The following is a 17,849-nucleotide window of genomic DNA, read 5'->3' as shown; positions in this document are numbered from 1 at the left end:
ACAGGAAGAGGAAGGTGAAGGGATCCCTGCAGGATGCAGGGAGCTGAGAGCTAAGGAACAAAAACCATGAAGCATGGATCTAGGAGCAGGGAACTGGGAGCCAAAGCAGGGAGCCAGGCTTGGGGAGTGAAATACAGGGAGCTGGGGTCAGGCTGTGCTATGGCTCATGACTTATGGTCTTATGACTCATGTATGGTCTCAATGGAGTCCCAAAGGCCCACTGTATCTAATGGGAATCTCCCAGAAAGACAGACAAAGGTGAGAGGTCAGAGGGTAAACGTGAGGGGGGATATAGAGAAAGGGCTATGACACAGTGGAGTCTGGGCCTTGGGTGAGGAGCCAGAAAGAAGAGTCTTGCCTCCCTCTGCTATGTGTACAGTGGACAGTATCCCGGGGGACAGATCAAAGCAAATCAAGGCCAAGGAGGACATAGGAGCCAAGAAGCCAATTCTCCATGACAGGACAGGGCTCAGAGGATAGACAAGAGGCTGGAGAATACCTAGCCAGTTCCTCCCAAAACTTGATGGCCCTTAGAGATGGATGGCCAATCTCATTCGCTTCCACTCATGAAGAAGTAAAGAATTCAGGAGAGCAGAAAGTTCTTGTTTTGTCTCAAAAACCTGCCTGAGGCCATCTTTGAGCCAGAGATAGAAACACTCCTCAAGACACATAAAAAAGTCACTGGCATTTTCTTCATGATTAAGTAAGCATTCAAGACAGGTGTCTAGGTACTTAACATATGTCATGATATATTTATAATTTACTATATGTATATATGTTCATACATATATAACTATCTGTATAATATAAACTGTTTTATATAATTTTATACTAATTTCTACAAATATATAATAAATAAGTTCTTAGATGCAGCTACAACTTGATGAAAAAAACATATGCATACATACACATATACATATATCATACACACCTACATATTTACATATGTATGTACATACATACATCATGCATATACACATCAGTCTCTTTATGGAAGATGTCCCCAGGAATATTAGTCCACTCTGTATAAAGCACAGAGACTCCATTCATACCGCACACAGACTCACTGTCCTACCCAAGTGCCCACTTTTTACCTGTTATAACTGTCAATCTCACTAGATTTGAAATGGCCTCCATGATGACTTGGGGGCTCTGAATCACTTGACACATATGGTCACAAAGGCAGAGAGTCATGTTTGTGTTACAAAGATTTCTACATGGAAACTTTAGTTCAAGAGTATTCTGTTGCTTAGGGAAACAATGAACCTTGCAACCTAAGCCTTTGGGAAAGGTCCCGAAGGTCTCAGAATACAGAGTAGCAGTCCAAGCTCATTCTTACAGTAGTTTTTCTTTGGAAAATGTTGCCCATTTCATGACCTATGGGAAGTGGGACTCCAAGGTCATCACCCTACAGCTGTAAGTGCAGGTGAATGAGACTCCCAGGTCATCACCCTACAGCTGTAAGTGCAGGTGAATGAGATGGCACAGAACACATTGTTGCTCAATATAGGCTGCTGTGCTTTGGGAGAGATAGACCATGACTTTCTGAATTAAACCTGTTCATTGCAATGTAGTTAACACAATTTCCTAGTAAAAAAACCACAGTTCTTGACCTCACTTTGGTAGACCATGGCTCTGAAGGTGCAGGGCTCTTCTGGGGTCTCAGGGACAAGTATGAAAATACCCAGTGTGCCTTTCAGTGTCCAAGGCACCACATTGCAGGGTTACTCCACTGTATAAAGATGCCTTGCAGAGCATCCTCTTCCTCATGGGTATCCATTCTACACCCAAAACGTGGGGGTTTCTTTGCTATGATAAAAGTAGCCAAACTTAATGATACAGCTATGGCTGAGAACAAGAAGAGGTAAGCCATGCCTACACGTACCTGGCTGGGCTGGAAGCTTCCCCATTCCATAGGTAGACCTTGGGGAGGTTTGCAAGCTCCTGGGCGATCACATGCTGGGTATAGTCATCTTGCCACGTGAAACCTGTGGGGAAAGGAGTATAACCTGAGGCATGAATTTGCAAATGTGGATAAACTCTTACTCCAGACTCCTATAGAACCCTGTTCTTCCAGAAAACCATGGGGGGCCTTGTGAGGTTGAGTAAGATCTCCTTTAGCTTTCTTAAACCTCCAGACACAAAGACAGTCAGTGTTTTGTTCCATTGCTCTAAAAATTAGCACAATGGGTGTTAGCTGTGGCTGGGAGACAAAGGAAATGGAAACCAAGAGAGACTTTTGTCTAATGCAGAAGATGGACCTTGTCTGCCTGGGTAGGTAAACCGGCAGCAGAGAGGCCCCCAATAACAACATGCATGTCGTTGCACAGCCTACTTGTTCTACTGCATTGCTCAGCACACCCACTGTTCCACTGACCGGGTCGCCATACCACATTGGAACAACTGTTTTCCCTAACCCATCCTGCCTGAGAGCCTAGCGTTTGGCTGGATAGGGTTACACTCTTGTGAAGCAATTACTGTGGATTTAATGTACTAAATCTCAGAGCCAATTACATTATATTTACACTCAAATGTTGTGACAAAGAGCTTTATAACAAGGGGAAGTAGTTATGAAGGCAAAAATCCATGCAATTGTGCATTAATTACATGCACTGTGGATCACATGATAATTATTCTCAGAATTACCAAATAACTCCCAAGAATAATTATTATGCAATTTGTACATTTTAGATCTTACGGTAACGCTTTCACACTTAGAGCTACCCCATGCAATTATCCATAATTATCTAATCACTAAGCATCACATAATTACAGAGGTATATTTTTATGCTCTGTGCAAAAAACAAGTTACAAAGCCTTCAAGTCAGGACAGCTCTGTATATGTATGTGTTTGCATACATGTGACTGTGTTTTCATGTGTGATGCTCATGTATAGGAGTATATATGTGTATGCATGGGAGGGTGCATGTGCACATTTGTGTATGTGTACATATTTGTGTGCATGTGTGTATGTGTGACTAGTATAGTAATGAAGTCTAGAGCATACAGTCTGGATGAAATTTAAAATATAGAGAAGTGGCTTTCATGAACATATTTAATCATTTTTAATGCAAATGTGAATTGTTAAAGCATACAGATGGCAAGAATCAAATGACTGGCACATCCTAAGTCCCAGGAGGCCCAATGGTGAAAATAGCAGGAGGACTCTGGCTTCAGCCCTAGGTCCTTCAGAGCACTTCTCTGTGAAAGGTGAGTCACTGCAGGGAATTCAGACTAATCCATATAGTCTGCAATGTTTGATGGCAAAGGCATCAGAAAAGCAGGTTCTTGGCCAGGCATGCTTCTGAGCCCCCTCTGTCCATTCCCAGGAGCATTCTCAATGGAAAACACTCTGCAATATTAACTCAACAGCTAGCTAGCATTTTGGGTTTAAAAAATAAGCATATTTTAAACATGCTTCCCCAAGGACAATCTTACTATTAATATTTATCAGGCAACAGATACTTGAGAGCATAAAGGAATTTTACATGAAAAAATTTCATTAAAAATGGCATCTTCTGGGCTGGGAGATGACTTGGTTGGTAAAGTGCACAGCTTGCATATTCAAGGGTCTGTTTGATCTACAGAACCCGCATTTAAAAAGCTGGGCATGAGAGCACATGCTTGGAACCCCAGAATTAAGGAGGTAAAAACAGGGAATCTTGGGGCTCGCTGGAAAGTCTAACAGTCAAGTTTCAGGCCAATGACAGATTCCAACTTTAAAAGCCGGAGAGGTTGCTCCCGAGAAACAGCCCCAAAGGCTGTCCTCTGACTTCCTATGCACACACATGCACAACATGTAAACCTACACATACAGACACATAAATTCATGCACACACTCACAAGCACACGTAAGTAGTGTTTTAGATCTAAAGAACACACTACTTGAACACAGTGCTGCATATGCTGAGTGATGTGACAGGGCTTCAGGATCATGATGGCCAGGGTGTGGTCAGCTGCACAGGCAGTTGGGATAGCACATGTGGCAACAGTCAGATGAAGATTTAAAGAAGCCATAGCTTCAGTGAGCAACTGTGAAGCCCCATGTGAAGTAAAGGAGGAAGTGAAGAGTCTCAGAAAACATGGGGGTGGTATAAAAATGATAGAAATGGAAGGATTGTGATCAAAGTCGACAACAGTGAATAGGTCTGTGGCTATGCTTCTTGGATGAAAGGGGAAGAAGAGTTGGTGAACTTCGAGATGGAGCAAGATACTGAGCAAACAGTGACAAGAGCCTGGGAGTTCCTGGGGCCATAACCAAATCTTTATCATCCGTGCCACAAAAAGACTTGAGGAGAGAAGATACGGCAGGATGGAAAAGCCACTTACAAAAGTGAGGGCTAAAAGTGTCTCCATTTACACAAGAGACATAGACTTAATAATTAAAGAAGCTGGGGCTGAAGGGATGGCCAAGTGTTTAAGAGCATTTGCTCCTCCTCCAGAAGACCAGAGTTCAGTTCCCAAAGCCCACATCTGATGGCTAACTACCGTTTGTAGCTCCAGCTCCAGGGGATCCAAATCTAATGCCCCCATCTTGCCTCTATAAGTATCCACTTGTAACACACACATATATACATATAAATAAAAATAAAATAGATCATATATAAGTGCTATGAGATGAAACCTAAAAACTAGAAATTTCTCATTTAATTTTTTTTTTATTTGAAGAACCTGAGCACACCCCATGCATAGCAGATCCCACTTCTTCCAAGACTCATTGTGATGGTTTGTATATACTTGGCCCAGGGAGTGGCACCATTAGGAAGTGTGGCCTTGTTAGAGTAGGTATGTCACTGTGGGTGTGGGTTTTGAGACCCTACTCCTAGCTGCCTGGAAGGCAGTATTCTGCTAGTAGCCTGTACCATGTCTGCCTGGATGCTGCCATGTTCCTGCCCTAGTGATAATGGACTGAACCTCTGAACCTGTAAGCCAGCCCCAATTAAATGTTGTCCTTTATAAGACTAGCCTTGGTCATAGTGTCTGTTCACAGCAGTAATTCCCTAACTAAGACACTCATGATCATTAAATTTCTGAAAACCTATAAAGAAAAAAATATTGATGCTGCTCCAAATGATCCCTTACCTACATAAGAAAGGTCATCCCAATGCCAGGATTCACCATTAGAAGTTAAGTCACAAAGAAGTAGCTCAATCTCAGGTACTTAAAAAAGAGAAGCCTATCCTTAGCTTCCAAATCTATCAGCCAGGCAGGAAGAACTGATTCAGATGAAGAGAAACATGCCTTAGGCATCAGGGAGAGCCCTCTGAAATGTGGGTAAATAAAACACTCTCAAATGGAGCAAAATGAGTTTTCACTACTACAGAAGACCTGCTCTAAAAGAACTACTATGTAACTGCTCAGAATATGATAGAAGTGATGGAGGAAGGAACTGGAGCATCAGGAAAGGACAGGGAATGTGCACAGATCACTTAGCACTGCTTCTCCCACGTCTGGAAAATGGAAGCACATCTCAAAACATTCACATTCTCCTAAGGGCGAGGAAAGGAAATCCTAGGCAATTACGTTATCAGTCAGTGGGTAGGCCAAGAGTCATAAACAAAGGTAAAGAAGATACCAGAAGCTGCTGTAAGTCATGTACATGCATCAATAGTATCTCAAGTAGCCAGGTATTGAAGATACACACTCTGAAGCACTACTGAGAAAATGTAACCCAAGGAAAGCAAAAATAAAAAATAAAAATAAAAATAATAAAAAGAAGAGAAACTAGCTAGGAGTGAAGCTCAGTACTACCACACCTTCTCAACCTGTGTGTGAGCTTCTGGGCTTACTCAGCACTGGAAGAAAAGAAGAGGAGGAGAAAAACAGGACCGGAGAGGGCAACATTGGAGCCTTAACATGTCAATCATTATATTCAAAGTCAGAGTGTTCAAATACAACAATGAGAAAATATTTAAATACTCAATACTACCCATGTAAAATTTCTAAGAAAATCATATAGAAAGAATGAAATTAGGCATGTAGATAAACACTACATCATGTGAGCATTAATGGGCAGCAGCCTGGTCATATTAACATCATGTGAATGAACCAGCAGAGTAGAGATTACCAGAGACAGAACAGGAACATGCATAATGGTAGACAAAATATTGCACAGAAGACATACTACTCCAATCCTAATAACTGTGCGTCAAACAACATGCCAGCAGAGTATGCAAGGCAGAAATTATATCTATAAAGGAGAAACAAACCAATCTACAATATCAGAAGCAGGTTTCAAAGTCACTTTCTTGGCTAGACTTTTCCTTCCATAGACAACTAAGCAGAAAACAAGCAGTTCTAAAGCAGCCAACAGTGCAGTTGATGAACACTTTTGCATCACTCTACCCAACAAGGCCAGGACATATCTGATCCCTTGTGGAAAACACACTGCAGCAAACCATATCCTGAGCCATGGAACCAGTCTGGCAAAAGGTGGACCGCAGAATCATTGTGTTAGAGCCACGTTTAGTGTGGCTCTAACACAGTAAAGGCACACTAGAAGTCAGTAGCAGAAAGATACTGGGGAAATCCCAGACTTGGATATTATATATATATCATATATATGGGATATATATATATATATATATCCCATAAATCAATGGCAATTTGAGAGGAGAAATGAATTGACCTGAATAAAAATGAAAATGTAAAGGCATATATATCCATGCTTATGTGTAGGATTGGTGGGCCTGAGTCTGCTACTGGGCATGGCCAATTGTGGAAGCAGAAAGCCAAGAGTTTGACTGCTCTTATCTCACAGAGCAGCAGGCAGGTGCTGGGGCTTAAGGAAGCACCAAGTCACCATTGTGGGGTGGGAAAGTGCTGTCTGAGATGTGGGAAGACTGGAGCCAGCCTGGGAGTCCCCTGGCCTGTAATGAGGCTAGAGTTATGGGGTTTACAGGTTCTTGGACACCCAGGCACCTCTGGGAGTCTCAGAGAGCTGAAAATGGAGTGGGGGCATAGGCTGGATCTAGCCTGGGGCTGGTGGTAGGGGTGGGAACTCCACTGGTCCCATGGAAATTGTCCTTGGCTTGATGGCAGCAGGCTTGGTGGCCATTGTGGCTGGGAGTTTAGAGAGGCCTTCTGCTGGAGACCGGACTGTAGCTCTGTAGGCGAAGGCCTTCTTCATGGCTCCCCACAGTGATGAAAAGAGACAGTCTGTGATTCCAAACCATTTATTGTCATGGCAGAAAGTGGATGTGTAAAACCATACCCCACTTCTCAGGGTGTGTCTGAGATTAAATACCTTTTGCAGGAAGGAATGTCTGGGAAGGATAGCTTATTGGTTATCTCCTCCAGGCCTCTAGGTACCTCATTAGGTTAGAGAACTCTGTCTTGAGACTACATGACCACAAGTCATGTCTCCTTTCCTATTGTCTTGGTCTGAGAAGTTAGGGATGCCTCATCCACACGTGGAAGGACTTATGTGACTGATGGCCTCAAAACTATGTGGTGCTGCAGGGGTGGGGGGCTGCAACTACATGACAGGGGCGTGGGGCCAGGAGCAGGCAAAGCTCCTACCATCCCTTCAGGATCTCCAAGGCTTCAAGCCTTTAGCTCAACTGAAGGTCAGGCTTCCTCTCATGGTCCACTGCCCTCACATTTATGGTACACAGTTAAATCAATTCAATGAGTAGAATTTGCAGCATAAATGTTTACATTGAAGAAGAAAATTCTCCAATCAGTAACCTAAATCCCAAAATAAGACTGATATAAGGAACAATAAAATACACTCAAGGAGACAAGGTTAATGAACTTTAAAGTAGAAAAAGAGGGAGATCTGTGACTTCTAACAAGATTAAGGAATAAAAGCAAAAAAGAGATTGTAGATTGTTCATATTATCAATGAAGTGAGAGATACCAGATGTTGCAGATATCAAGGTGGCAGGAGCGGTGACAGCAGTGGTAGAAGAAAGAAGAAGAAGAAGAGGAAGAAGAAGAGGAAGAAGAAGAAGAAGAAGAAGAAGAAGAAGAAGAAGAGGAAGAGGAAGAGGAAGAGGAAGAGGAAGAGGAAGAGGAAGAGGAAGAAGAAGAAGAAGAAGAAGAAGAAGAAGAAGAAGAAGAAGAAGAAGAAGAAGAAGAAGAAGAAGAAGGAATAAACAACTCCACAAGGATGACCTTTTCAAGGATGATCTTAGTATTGATGAAATGGACTAATTCCTCAAAAATACAAATAGCAATAATTCATCCATTTTGAAATGAATCATTTGATTAGATATGTAATTATTAGAAAAATTAAATTCAGAATTAAAATCCTTCCCTCAAAGAAATATATAGGCCCAAACAGTATCACTATAAACTCTATAAAATGCTTAAAGAATTAACATGAATTATGTATGAATTCTCCCAGAAAATATAAGAGGAAGAAGTAGATCCCAGCTCACCCCATGACTAGTATTACTCTGGTAACAAAGGCAGATGAAAGTAACTAAGACCCTAAAGGACATGCATGGTATGTACTCACTTATAAGGGAATTGTCTTAGTCAGGGTTTCTATTCCTGCACAAACATCATGACCAAGATGCAAGTTGGGGAGGAAAGGGTTTATTCAGCTTACTTCCATATTGCTGTTGATCACCAGAGGAAGTCAGGACTGGAACTCAAGCAGGTCAGGAAGCAGGAGCTGATGCAGAGGCCATGGAGGGATATTCCTTACTGGCTTGCTTCTCCTGGCTTGCTCAGCCTGCTCTCTTATAAGAACCCAAGACTTCCAGCTCAGGGATGGCACCACCCACAAGGGGCCCTACCCCCTTGATCACTAATTGAGAAAATGCCCCACAGCTGGATCTCATGGAGGCATTCCCCCAAATGAAACTCCCTTCTCTGTGATAACTCCAGCCTGTGTCAAGTTGACACACAAACCAGCCAGTACAGGAACATTAATCATAAAATACAGGATACCCATGCTACACTCTACAGACCCAAAGAAGCTTAACAAGAAGGAAGGCACAAGTGAGGATTCTTGAATCTCACTTAGAAGGGGGAATAAAATAGTCCTAGAAAGGACAGGAGGGATGGCCAGATGGTCATGAGAATGAATGGAAATCTGCAACTGGCAGGGGTCGGGAGGTGGGGGACATTTCAAGGATACACCAAACACCTGAGAGAGGAGAAGCACCCAAGAATCAATGGGTATGACCTTAGCTGTAACTCATAGCACAGGGGATATGGAACCTGAAGAAGCTACCTCCTGTAGTCAGGCAGGAAGCCTAGTGGAGTTATAGGAACACCACCCCACCTACAAAACTTTCAAACTGAAATTTATCCTGTCTACAAGAAATACAGGGACAGGAAATGGAGTAGAGACTGAGGGAATGGTAAAGCAATTGCCAGCCCAACTAGAGATCCATCCCATGGATAAATACTAATCCCTGACACTATTAATGATATTCTGCTATGCTTATAGACAGGAGTCTAACATAGCTGTCCTTGGAGAGGCTCTACCCAGCAGCAGACTCAGATGAATGCAGAGACCAAAAGCCAAACAGTGGATGGAGCCTTGGCATTCTTATAGAAGAGTTGGGAAAAGGATCAAGGCCCCCAGAAGGGGACAGGAACTCCACACAAAGACAAACAAAGTCAACTAACCTGGACCAATGGGGCTCTCAGAGACTGAGTCACCAGTCAAAAAGGCTAGACCTATGCCTCCTCACACATATGTAGCAGATGTGCAATTTGGTCTTCACATGGGTCCTGAACAATTAGAGCATGGTCTATTCCAAAAGCTGTTGCCTATATGTGGGATATGTTCTAGCTGGGCTGCCCTGTCTGGCCTCAGTGAGAGAAGTGCCTAGTCCCACAGAGACTTTATGTGCTGGAGTACAGGAATATGGGAGGAGGCTCCATGCTTTCATAGGAGAGGAGGAAAGGGAATTGGGGAGGGGGTGACCAGGAGTGAGGGCAGCAATCAGTGATGTTAAATGAATAAATAAAAATTAAAAATAAAGACACCTATAGATCAATTTCCATCATGAATGTAGGAAAGAAATGTTATTGATGATATCAGCAAATAAAATTCAGCACTAATTAAGAAGAGTGTGATGCGCATTTCATGTGCAGAAGGCACTGTTCCCAGAACTCATCTGCAACCTCTGGGTCTTTTATTTTCTCTACCCTTTCTGTTCCTGATGTTCTCTCAGCCTTGGAAGGAATTCTATAAATGTCCCACTTTGGGCCCTATACTCGACATTTTACTCTCCATACTTTGACCACTTGTGAGTCTGCACAAGCTACTTCCCACTGTGAGCATAGGGCTTCTCTGAGGGCAGCAGGAAGAGGAATAAGAGAGCTCTGGTTGAATATGAGATAAGAGGAAGAGCAGGACTCTAGGCCAGTGATGGAAAACCAGATGCTGTCTGGTCCCCAATGCTTGAGGGATATATTAGGGCACTGATGTATCTTTCTTATATACTGATTCTGGTACAGCTAATTGTGACAGATGAAATCAGAAGCAAGGTTGGCTTCTAATAAGAAGCCTCTGTCTGGTTTAGGAAAGAATACCCAGATGATTCCATAGACAAGGAGTTAACTAAGAATAAAGACAGATACTTCTTGGTGGCTGTGAGGACGGAGGGTCTGTTAAAACTGAGGAGATTTTAGACACCTGCCAGGTTGGAAGGAGCAATACCAGCCAGTGACTAACAGCTAGAAACATTAAAATCAACAGCTAATGAAGCACAAATCAGAGATGGACAAAGGGGGCATCTACCACCCCTAAATGGGGTACATCATGATCATCTTCTGGTTGGGATAAATGGACATGCATAGAGGGTGTGGGTCCTCCATTGACTCGGCCCATGATAGAATGAACCAATCTCAACAGAGATTACCTCAACCTTTGTTCAGTTTCTGCCATACACAAAGGAGTTCCAAGGATTTTTCCCTCTTTTGGAAGCCTTTCCACTCTTGGAAGTTTCTCTCACTTTTCAGTTGTCTATAATTCTTCTTAGTAAAGCTTGTTTTCCTTTTGCATAATCCCATGAGATGTCACATTTTGATCTTGTTAGTATGAAACAATGAACTCAAAGCCACTGTCTTGGGTTGACCTTTGGTAATCTTGAGTTTGAGTTTCTGGCATCCTTCCTGCGTGAAGGAGATCTAAAACATCGCTCTTGTTTAACAGAGTGCTATTCAACACTACAGCTATTGCTATAGGGCAAGATAAGGAAATAAGAAGGCATGAAAATCAGAAGGGAAGACATGAACTTGAACATGTCTCCATAGGACATACTCACATATACATATACACATACACATACATCTATATGCATATACATACATATCCATAGGACATAATTATAATATATATGATCATATAGGACAAGCTCGTGTACTTGGAAATCACAAGGAAAATAATAAAAATAAAAACCTATAAATAATAATCAAGAGACATCAAAAGTAAAAGCAATAAATACACCCTGTATCAGGAATGTTAGTAGCTGTCTAGGCGGACTGCGGAACTCATTCTCTTGGAACAAGAAATCAAATATCCAGGAAAGATTGAAGACCAAGCTGTGAAAAAAATGAAAGTTAACTGCTTTATTCCTTCAGGATAGGAGAGGCCTTGAGGCTGAGAGCTCCCTAGCAGGTGCTGGCTTGGGTATTTTATAGAGCTATTGGGTTCCCTTGTTCCTTTTCCATACTGGTTCTGTTTAGATACCCATCTCATGCCTTCCTGCTATTTATGTTGCAATGTCTTCCAGGAACAAGAATCTCAGGATTCTTTTCTATTTTCCTTGTCCATCTAACTAACCTCCAATGCATGCCACTGGAAAATTAAATAATTGTGTGTTTAAATCTAGCAAAATACACAAGACTTGTATGCTAAAGTTTTATTTTAAAAAACTCTGAAAAATAGGAAGTGTGTCAGGTCTAAAGCTCCAACATTTTTGTAGATAAAAAAGCTTATATGGAATAACAAATTAACCAGAGTAGCTTTAAATTGGGAGAGAAAGATGACTATAGCTAGATAAGTCACTACAGGGTATCACAAATCTAATTATATTGGTATAATAATTCAAACTATGTTTAGTGAAAGAATAGACAACAAAATCAACAAAACAGACTGGGAAACACAGAAATAGATCCATAAAAACATCTTGAAGCTATTTTTGACAAAAAAAAAATAAATTTCAAAACCTCCATAAAAAGCTGCCTCTCCCACCAGCCACACTGGAGTGATTGGGCATCCACAGACAAGACTAGAGATTCCAGTGTATGTGCAACTGAAATGGACCCATAATAAAATGGCATAGATGTAAGTTTAAAACTATGTACTTTTTAGGAAGAAAAAGAGATCACTTTCGGAACCTAAGACTAAGTCAACGCTCTTAGACTTGCACTGAATGCCCATAAAAAGAAAAACTGATCAATTGGATTTTCTCAAAATCCGAACCCTTTGCTCTGCCAAAAGCTCTATTGAGGGGATAAAATGACAAGAGCCAAGTGGGAGAGAAAGCACATGTACTAGGGCCTGGAGTGGAGACAAAACTCTCAAACCAAACACTGAAAACAAACCAATTATAAAATGGGCAAGAGACACGAGGAGACACTTCAGTGCTTGAATCTCCACAGATGGAGACTAAGCACATGAAAAGATTCTCAGCACTATTGGCCATCAGGGATATGGAAATTAATTCCACAATGAGATATCATTCCACACCCACCAGAACAGCTAAGATAGGTAACAGGAACAGTGCTGAGTTCTGAGCCGGATGTGGAAAACAGGATCCCTTTAATTTTCTGATGGGACTATAAAATGAACATGTACTTACTATGTGACCCAACAACATATTCTCTGTCCTTTATCCCAAAAAAGGAAAGTGAATGGTGTGGGTGTATATGTTTGTGTGTATGTGCATATGTGTATTTAAGTATATAAACATTTAATAGTGTTTATAATAATAGGCCACAAAGTATAAAAATACTGTTTAAAATAAAAGCCCATCTGGGAAACACCCGGATGGCCACTAGTGAGTGAAGGGTTAATAAGCACTCAGTGGTATATCCACCTCACAGAGAACTATAAAGAAATGATGAAAGAATGGTTAGTATGAACTACAACCCAGGTAAACCTCCAGGAAGCTGTGTATGGTGAATGCAGAAAGATATCCAACAAAGGTTGCCTACTGGCTGGTGTCACTTACATAATATATATAAAACCCACCCTTGTGTTCTGTACCAGTAACCTACAGCATGAGAACAACCACAGTTCCTGATTTACAGTTTATAAGAACAGTTTAAACACATGTTCACAATTAACTAAGATCTCAGTTAGAAGGTGTTAAGAAATGAGAAGGCTATAGGCAAACTGTTAAGCAATAGAAGTGAAGAGTCCAGCTGGGGCTAGAGAGTAAGAAAGATCCATAAGAGAAATGTGAGCCAATACTAGAAGGAAACAGAGAACTCTAAAAGGGCTAAGTCAGAGGAAGAATTCTGCAGCAGCTTACCAGACGAGGAAAGGTGTTAAGGGACTGACATCTGATATGGGTGACTACAACAGCAGAGGAGAGGGTTGGAGTCAGTATTCCACCCAGAGGCTGAATACCATATCCATAAGTGTTGGACCTTATGACATTCACTGGGGCAATGGAAGCCTTTGGAGCAGTTCAGTGATAACACAACTGCATCTTAGAAGATGAAGCCATAGTTTAGATGTGAAAGTCCTCCGAAGGCTTAAGTGCTAAAGATTTGGTTCCCAGGGTGACACTAATGTGCTATATGGACTTTTAGGAGTTGAGTCCTTATGGAAAGCACATGACTCAGAGGCCTGTCTCTGAAGGGAATTCCAGCTCCTTTCTCCACTACCTTTTATTCTTGCCATGAAGTGAGCAGTTTTCTCTGTCACGTGCACCTGTCATTTCCATCTGCCAATATCAAAGGCCTAAGAGAAATTGGTCCACCCAGTCATGGACTGGAACCTTAAAACTATGAGCCAAAGCAAACATTTTGTATTTGTGATATAACTTTCTTGGGTGTTTTCTTAGAGTAACGAAAAGCTGAACAACACATAAACATAGTGTTGTGAGTGAAGCCTTTGAATACATCTTGACCTGAAGTGGCATGGAAAAACCTTTTAAACTGTGTTAAGGGAAGGGGTTGAAAGACTTGGAGGAACAAGTGAGAATGAGCCTTCTTGCCAAGGTTGAACACACATGGTTCCTAGCCTGAGCTTGGACTTGCAATACTGCCTTTGACCTTTGGGCTATATGGTATGACTGTCCCCCTGACTTAGAGCCTGTAGCCTGTGGAGTGTGGCTATTGGGCTATTGGAAGTGACAGCAAGGAAACACAAGAATAAAAATTGTGGGGATGAAGGAGCTGGGATTCCCTTCAGAGACAAGCCTCTGATTAGTTATGTGCTTCTTATGACCTCTGGCCATGGTCAAGTCAAAAGTCCTTCATTTGAGCTATCTGAGTGACTGAATGAAATTTCCCACAAGAGTATTATCACCTCAATATGGCAGATTACTTCAAATAATGCACTTATGAGGATGGAACTATGCCAAGGAGCCCTACTTTGAGAGATGGATGATCACAATAAACATTCCTACTAGGGTAGGATGATATTAACAAACTCTAATGAGAAGCCAAGATAACTCCACTTTTTCAACTGGCTGGCTGCTGAGTCCTCTGGCCTGCATTTCCACATTCACTTCCATGGCTATATAGAGGCTGTGTCTACTCCCCAGTAGCTTTCTCCCAATTTAGACACATCTCCTGAGGTAGCCACATGGACTAATGAGATGAGTGTAGAAATAGCTGGCTTGGAGCTAGTGCCCAAAGCACAGCAGGTCCCTTCTGCTTGGTGGTCATAGCATTCCCTATGTCCAGTGTCATAGCTGTCCCCACCTGACTTCTGGATATGGAGTGGACATAGGCTGGTGCAGGCATGCTAAGCAAGCCTTAGCTGAAAGGAACTCATTTTTGGTGGTTACAGTTATAGGGAAACAAACAGGGTGTGACTGATGGTGGTGACTGTCATAAGATATTTCTCTATCCATCAAACTAAGTTGCATTCCTGAGTACTCATGACTGTGGGATTCTAAAGACTACTGAAAATGGAAATTTGCTTGTATGGGTTGCTATCTGTGATCAGTTGGTTGATTCACAGACAGATTAGATTTAGATACACGTTTCTCCTAAGATTTGAGGAAGACATGGAAAACATCAATTAAATTAAAATCAGCATTTAAAAGAAGAGCCCTTTTGATGTGGACAGCAAGACACAGGGAGGGCTCCTCATGATCCAGCAATATTCTAGCATTCAGTGGGAGACTGAGGCTTCAGTGACAGGCCCCATGCATAGGTCTTTTAGAAGTTCAAGCTGGGAATGTTCTGATCCCAGAGTACACTGAGAACTGACAAAGTGACCTGCAGCAAGTCCATTCCCTCTGGCCAGTACAACCTCATGGCTTTGGCATTGACTTGACCGGGGCAGTAGGGAATAAAAAAATGACATGTGCAGAAAAGCTGGGATGGAGTGGGCAATGAGCTCTGATGGAGATGCACCAGCAACCCAGAAAAATCAACACATTCATTACATACAGCTAAATGAGGAAACCAGTTTATTATACAGAGCTGGGTGAATAAGCAAGTTGATAATGTACTGCTGGACAAGGAGGTAAACTAGCTAAGCTTGAAGGTGCACAGGCACTGTAGGGGAGCAACCTCATACTGCAGCCATCCCAGAGGAGAAAGCTGTGCTTGATTATTTCTGCATAGTTTGTCAGCACCTATATTTGGACCAGAGGAAGGCCTTGCCATGGGTCTGAGAAACTGGCATTCTTGATATGGCCGTTCCTGTGTCAATTCATTCCTGTGGCATTCATTCAGGACTTTGTCACCACTCCTCAGACCAGCGTCTCTACCACTAAATACAGAATCTGTTTTGATGGCCTTCCATTTTGACAAATGTGTTGTCTCAAGGAAAGAAGACCCTTTAGAGAGATCGAGGAACATCTGGAAATGCTGACAGAGGCAGTTTGAAGAAGTGGGGCAAGTGAGAACAAGCATTCCATGCTGTGTGCCTGTACTTATCCACAGAACTTTCCAAAGTGGGACAACCTACATTCTACAGAACACACTTTATTTTTGCTTTTGAACTTTAGAAAGGACTGACACAGAATGCTCTCGCAACCAAAATAATACAGTTGTGTTGGTAAATCAGCCCCATCAAGCTAACAACTAAGGCTACCTCCTACGTAGCAGGCGAGTCATGACATAGGGTAAAGAACAGCAAATTTAATGACAATAATCCAAAAGTGAATGTTTAAGGAACAGAGAAACATGTCTAGAAGCAAGAATGATGGGCAAGGGAAATCAGGTGGCAGGGAGTGGAAGGGTGGTTGAGTGGCCAGAGCATGTCTCCAGCATAAGGTGACTTCAGAGGGGACATGTCAACATGTAGACTGATCTGCCCGGATAGAATGGCTCTGGTCATACAGTAGCCATCATAGGAGGGAAGGCACTATTTTGGCAGCTGACCAGTAAAGTCAATAGCTTGGGAGGGAGAAGACTCAGAAGAAAGTTTTCTACACATGTCTGGGTACTCTCTTGTACGGAACTTCACAAAGATCAGGAAGAGAGAAGACACAGAGACATTACCTCACACAGATAAGGAAGAGGGAGGCTGTGACCTATATTTCCAGAAGAGAGAATTGAGGCCATGTGTTCAGATACTGAACCAGCAAGGAAAAGAACAGGGATGTAACCTAAAAGGAAGGTAACACTAGCCCCTGCCCCTAGCCCCACACTTCATATCCCAGGGACCATCACTGCTGGTGTTACTATCACCACAACAGCCACTGCAGCGACAAAATTGTGCTTATGAATATAACAATACTCTGCTTCTGAGGGCACAGAACTAGAGATTTCTGAGAGAGGAGAAAATGTGACAGACCCTAGAAGGCTTAAAACAGAATTCTAAAACCAGGGCCCCCACTTAAATCACAGGAACCACTGAACACAGCATGAGTGCCTGTACCACAGTGGAAGAACAGAAAGCACCGCTCTTCCCCAACAGAGGCCATGATCCTGGCCCTGCAGCATAGAATGCCTGCTTCTCCCTGAACAGAGTGGCCAGTCTGCAAGGCAGATGCAGCAGTGCCATGGTTGCTGCTATGAGAGACTTATTTGAATCCAAAATCTAACTGTTCCCAATGAACTTAAAATTTTCAAAACAGGCACATCTGTCCCAACACTGGAAGTAACTGGGACCAGCAGGACAAGACACACAGGAACTCCACCAGCCCAGTGGTTCAGGTTTCTTCGGGTCTGTCTGAGCTGGTGCCCTGAGCAGACCTTGGGCGCAAGCTCCCCAACCAGTCCCATAACACCCAGAGGAAGCTCCACTCCCAGACGCTCTAACACACCCAGGATCAGAGGTGAGGAAGACACAACATCTGTCTGAATACCGGGAGTAACTGGGACCAGCAGAACCCAGGCACACAGGAAGTCTGCCAGCCCAGTGGCTCGGGTTGCTTCTGGTCTGGCTGGGCAGGCCAATGCCCTGAGTGAACCTTGGGCGGAAACTCTGCAGTCATTCCCAAAACACCAAGAGGAAGCTCTACTCCCAGGTGCTCTAACAAGCCCAGGGTTACAGGATCCCAGAATCACAGGATCACAGAGACAGCTTGTCTCTGAGGACTTCTGACACAACCAGGATCACTGGAAGGACAGGCTCCAGTCAGATTTAGCAAGGGCAGGTAGCACTAGAGATAACCAGATGATGCAGGGCAAGCGTAAGAATATAAGCAACACAAACCAAGGTTATTTGGCATTATCAGAACCCAATACTCCCACCATTGCAAGTCCTGGACACACTATCACACCAGAAAAGCAAGATTCAG

At 42.7% G+C, this 17,849-nt stretch overlaps 1 protein-coding gene across 2 annotated transcripts in view; it reads right to left on the bottom strand.

Annotated features, from left to right (window-relative positions):
• The window catches only part of Ptprn2 (protein tyrosine phosphatase receptor type N2), a 790,024-nt gene that overhangs the window by 466,450 nt on the left and 305,725 nt on the right, over window positions 1–17,849 (bottom strand). For both annotated transcript variants that reach the window (XM_031356691.1, XM_031356693.1), the window contains exon 4: window positions 1,886–1,988. In XM_031356691.1, the coding sequence (XP_031212551.1) occupies window positions 1,886–1,988 (103 nt within the window). The remainder of the gene's footprint in view (window positions 1–1,885; window positions 1,989–17,849) is intronic.

This window comes from Mastomys coucha, unplaced genomic scaffold (genome assembly GCF_008632895.1).
Source record: "Mastomys coucha isolate ucsf_1 unplaced genomic scaffold, UCSF_Mcou_1 pScaffold6, whole genome shotgun sequence".
NCBI lineage: Eukaryota > Metazoa > Chordata > Mammalia > Rodentia > Muridae > Mastomys > Mastomys coucha.
This window is presented reverse-complemented; position numbering and strand designations above follow the sequence as displayed.